This window comes from Frankliniella occidentalis, unplaced genomic scaffold (assembly GCF_000697945.3).
Source record: "Frankliniella occidentalis isolate FOCC.00 unplaced genomic scaffold, Focc_3.1 Scaffold59, whole genome shotgun sequence".
In the NCBI taxonomy this organism is placed as follows: domain Eukaryota; kingdom Metazoa; phylum Arthropoda; class Insecta; order Thysanoptera; family Thripidae; genus Frankliniella; species Frankliniella occidentalis.
The window spans coordinates 498,881-504,236 of NW_026267189.1; the positions used below are offsets into that span (position 1 = coordinate 498,881).

The following is a 5,356-nucleotide window of genomic DNA, read 5'->3' on the forward strand; positions in this document are numbered from 1 at the left end:
GGGGGGGGCTGCTTCTGCAATTACCCGTCATTAGTCCACAAAGTCTTCCGCCACAGCGCCAAGCTAGCGCCGGTGTGCCCTCCAAGCAGCCGTGGCTCGACCCGACTCGGCTCGGCCCGGCTCGGCTCGGCCCGCCTCGGTTCGCGGCTCGGGACCTTTGAACTGCTGCCGTATCTTCCAGAGGTGCCCTCCAGCGGTAAGGTACCCGAAAGGTATACTGCTCCACGACAGCAATTGCCTGCTGTCGCAAAGTTTTGTTCAGTTGTGATTATTGCCATCCGGACTCGTCAGCCGGGTGTGATCATTAGGCCAACATACCACTTAACGGCCGCGCTAAAAGTTTTGCATAATGAGCGGGGGGGACCGAAGCCAAACCGACGGTACCTACACAACACTTCCACCACATTGTCGGGCGCGAGGAAAAAAAAACAACACGGGAAGCCCAAATGTGTGTGAATGTCGCACACTTGTAAGTGTGTCAACGCCAATCGTACACATGGGGGCAGAAGTATGCGAATTTCAAAGGAAAATTCACACCTTTACTCCCTTAAGTTTACGAATGAGCATTCACACACTTGCGTTTCCAGTGAAACCGCAGAAAGAAAATGTGCCCTTTCCTTTCCCCTTCTCTACTGTCATAATTCCAGCAAATTCACACTCAGCGGAGTGATGAGCGCGGCGCGCGAACTTTCCAGAGGACGGCGAGGAGGCGGCTCTCAGCAGGGACAGAGAGAGAGGAAGAAAGAGAGGGAGGGAGGGAGGGAGGGGGAGGGAGAGAGAGAGAGAGGGGTTTAGGCGCCTGCCGTCCCACCAACAGGACTGTTTTCGTCTGGAGAGGTCCATCCTCGCCCCCGCTCCTGTCCCCGCTCCTGCCCCGCCTCTCATAAGCCACAATTAAGGCAAACGGAGCAGGTCTCAGCTGGTTTCTACTCGTTTTTCAGTGAGTCATTCACGGGGGGCTCCCACATCAGCAGTGCGGACGCCGGGTCGCTGGGAGGGGAGGGACATCATGTCCATCCATGGTGACGAGCGGGACGGTAGAAGGGTCGAGATCACACCCCCGAGAGGTCAGCTCAACTCAAATATTGGGCTGGCCTAACGTAGTAATGTTTAAGTTGTTCCGGAGACTCGGGGATCTCTGAGGAAGTAAGTCCGTTTTCCTCAGATTCATTCGACAGATGACTGGAGCATGGCGCCTGCGAGATGCAGGGTAGGCCACTCCGCGATACACGCATGCGCTGAAGGCGAGATGTTGCCTACCTATCAGGCGCTATGAGAGCTAGCGGGAGCTACACTTGGCAGTTTCGTGACGGCGAGTTAGACGGGCATGCTTTCGGGGTGATCCCTAGTCGCTCATTGCTGCTAGACGGCCGGGCTTTACAGTGCAGACAGGTACTCACCCTTCGCCCAGCCGGTGAGCACGTTGCCAAGGTAGGCCACCTTGTAGGTGGGGTCGCTCTCCGTGATGACGACGGACCGTCGCCGGCACAGCTTGTTGAGGCTCATCTTGATGTTCTTGACGGTGAACTGGCGCAGGTGGCGCGGCAGGGGCAGCCGCTGCGACAGCTGCGAGAGGGACAGCGTCGAGGCCAGCGACGACATCCTCCGGCGGCCGGGCTGGTGCGGGGTGGTGCACCGGGACTCGTCCAGGTAGCGGAGCAGGTTGACGGGCAGCGACACGACGGAGGGCTTGGGCGGCCGCGCGAGGTCGGCGTCGTCGTCTTCGTCGCCATCCTGGACGCTCTTGTGGCCCAGGTCATGCAGGATGTCCTTGTCGTCCCTGACGTCCGGCAACCCCGTCAGCGTCCTGGACATCTCGGGGATGTCCTTGAGGCTCCGAGGGTCCCGCACGAGGCTCGGCACTATCTTGTCGACGTATTCCTCCGTTCGGCAATTCGTCTTGAGGTACTCGAAGATCTGCACGTGGGTGTCGGGAGACTCGGGGGTGGTCGGCGTCAGGGGGTAGTCCACCGTGTCCCTGGAAGATGAAGTGCACAGTTCAGACACCCACAAAACACAATGCACACGATGCACATCTAGAATCAGCAGGTGCTCCACACCAGACTAGAAATAACACCAGCTCATCATCACGTACGAAGACCCCGCAGCTAAGGGGCTAAAGAGCTTCATCCCTTGCATACAATCGTCAATAAAAGGTAAAAATCTATGCACCACCATAACAATCTGGGTTTAGGGCCCCACGATAACAATTTCCCCAAACCAACGACGGACATGATGCACTACACTCTATGAGGTGTTAAAATGAATGAATGAATGAATGAATGAATGAATGAATGAATGGATGAATGAATGAATGAATGAATGAATGAATGAATGAATGAATGAATGAATGAATGAATGAATGAATTGTAACAAGTTACTCTATGAAGCTTTTCTTGTATTATTGCGCGGTAATACAATTGACAGTCATAAAAATGTGTCCTAAAGAATTAAATATCAGGCATGCAGGATATTATACTGAACAAATCCTGATGAAAATAATACATTACTTCAATATATTTGACATGCACACCTGTTAGGGACAGCTAATTTTAAGGAATTATGAGCTCGTTCAGTTAAAAGAATCTACTGCGCAATGCCAAATGTTCAGCAATGCTCTGGACAATGACGGATATCAGCACATCAAGGTGGGTAAACTACTCACACATCGTCGCTGGACCGGCGGCTGGTCGGGACGGAGGCCGCGGACGCCGACGCGGAGGTCCTGCGCAGCGGGGCGGGCGGGTCCTCCCGCTTGGCGCGGACCTGGGCCCACTCCTGGGGGTTGACGACGAGGCGCAGCCCGCGCGCGGCCTCGGCCGGCAGGGACATGGGCACGACGACGGGCAGGAGCGCGGCGCCGGGCGCGGGCACCGTGGGCACCAGGGGCACGACGGGCACGCTCATGGCGGCGGCGGCGGCGGCGGCTGCGGGGGGCTCACGGCACGCTCACACCATGACTCATGGCAGAGGACTGAGCTCGGCAGCGGCCGGCCGGGCCGAGCGACCGGTGCGGCGGCAGCGGTGAGAGGTGGAGTGGGGCGGCGGCGGTGGCGGCGGCAGCAGCGGTAGAGGGAATCACTGGAAAAGACAAAAAGAGTACGCTCTCAGTATAATGGCGAAAATCACCCAGGTAATGTCAACCTCGCCATTAGCGGCCGGGCCGAGCCCAGCCGAGCCCAGCCGAGCCCAGCCGAGCCCAGCCGAGCCGGGCCCAGGCGGATTGTCCGTCGCTGCTCGGCCCGCGGTGCGAGGGGATGGCCGAGAGGGGCAATGCCTGGCAAGAAAGGCAATGGCATCGGGAGGTTCAGTGCCTCCTCCTCTCCTCCTCCCCTTCTCCCCAAACCCTGCTCCTCTCTGTCGCACGGCGCGGCAAAGAGGAGGAGCAAGGCGAAACAAATAACAGCGCGGCGAGGAAACTGGACAATTCGAGACAAAAAGCAAAGCCTGCTGGCCGTGACTTTTATTGCAATCGAGGCGGGTGAAGGGTCTCCGCCGAACTTTTAATATGTAATTCATCGGACTTTTCTACTTTTGCACCCGCTTGCGCCACCCTCGACCTCCGCCGACCGTATCGCGGTACAAGACAGAAAGGGTTTCCTCGTCCATCACATCCCAAACGCCCCCCCAAAAAGGCAAAAAAGCGGTGTACTTTGTGAATTTTGAAGTTGAAATTCAAATTCCGTGTTTAGTGTGGACTCGCTGCGCCGCACGCGCCGCCCTGGTTTAGCATTTAAAGTGCGGCCGGGACGGGGCGGTCGGGACGGTCACCGCGGACGATAAAAACTGTCGCCATCGCTTATGCGGCGCTATGCGCCCCAAAAGCTTATGCCGGGCCCGGGAGGGAGAAAAAATGGAAAGGTACCGCGACCGCTGCACCCGTCGCCCGGCAAAAATAAACCGCGCGGAAAGTCGTGGCTGAATAAGGAGCCGCAAATAAAGTATGTGCCAAACGCTCACACTGCAATCGAAAGAACGTCACGACAATTGTCACTGCAGGGTTGTACTTTCTCACTTTCTGTGAGTGACTTTTCCGCCAAAGTAACCAATATGAGTGAGTTTTGCAAATTTCTCGTTTTTCTGTGTTCTTTCACTCGTGGACGTCTTGGTCTATTTGATCGAAGAATTAAGTGCATTTTGAAGGCCGTTCGGGGAAGATCAACCCCACAGCAGTACCGTTCGATGAATCCCTCTCTCGACAGATCATTTGCTCTCTCAGCCAAAACTAAATGGGACTAGGGCAGCCCTCATAGAATTAGGAGTCCCGTAGGAGCGTGCGCCACGCACTGGTGGCTGGGGGTAAGTGGCGCCACCTGTCGGACAAATGGAGCGCTTTAATTGTGTCGCGGTAACTAACAGGCGGCCGATCTGGGGCGGGGGAAAGGAGAAATGGCTCGTTTTTATTTACAACATTTTTTTAATGGTCCATTGTTTGTACAGTCTTATATCAATGCAATTTTTACAATAATTATTGTCCTTGGCAGTCGCCAGTTTACAACAGAAATTAAAAACATATTTGAAGACCCACACCCAAAATAAAACGAGTTTATTGAATCAAGTAAATATCCTTAAAACTAAACTTAACATACGTACTGCAAAACACTCAGTTTTCTACATGGTTGTGCTTTAAGGATAGACTTATGCTAATAAAGGAGCCAATAACCAAATTTTTACTGAGGCTCTCGTAATGTTTTTCCCAGCAGGCGCGGCTTGATTTATTTGGTCGACCTTTTCATGAGTCATGATACTGTGCAAAACGAAACAAAGTTTGCATCGATCCGCGAGGGTGGCTCGCTGTAAGCCGGGCGCGCGGGGGGCTGGCCCGTATAGTTATCGCGATGAAACCGAAGTCGTGGCGCGGCGCGGTGCGGCGGTCAGGGCCCCGGCCACCGCTGTACTGCAGGCTATCGACCACGACACGGTAGCTTTGCTCCGGCCACACCACTCGGCAGAAGGGTTGACGTATACAGCGCGCGGGGTCCATATACCCAGTCAGCCGGTGACCCCGCGCACCGCGTGCCTGATCCGTCGCTGCCCCTTCCTCCTCCTCCACCTCCCTCCCTCGCCCGGAGGCTGAGACGCACATCGCCGCGCAGCTTTCCCCCCCCCCCTCAAAAAAGTAATAAAATGTAATCAAACTTATCTCCTATGAGTTATCTCCTCAAAGTTATCGTCGCACACCTCGCGAGGCTTAAACCGCGCGTCTCTCTCCTCCTCCTCCTCTCTACCCAGAATTAGCTTCAGGCCCTACACACACGGCCCCGGCCCGCCACGCCCAGCACCACGCCTCTGTCACGATGCACATGAAACCTGTTTCACTCCAAAGTTCAAGGTCGCCTCATCACGTTCAGGTTCG

The 5,356-nt window shown here is 55.4% G+C and overlaps 1 protein-coding gene across 2 annotated transcripts in view; it reads right to left on the reverse strand.

Moving 5' to 3' along the window:
* Positions 1-5,356, reverse strand: part of LOC113216747 (uncharacterized) — an 82,866-nt gene that overhangs the window by 20,319 nt on the left and 57,191 nt on the right. For both annotated transcript variants that reach the window (XM_052267806.1, XM_052267805.1), the window contains exons 3-4: positions 2,666-3,081; positions 1,401-1,978 (exon numbers count right to left, since the gene is read on the reverse strand). In XM_052267806.1, coding sequence (XP_052123766.1) covers positions 1,401-1,978; positions 2,666-2,907 — 820 coding nt within the window. In that variant the 5' untranslated portion in view covers positions 2,908-3,081. The remainder of the gene's footprint in view (positions 1-1,400; positions 1,979-2,665; positions 3,082-5,356) is intronic.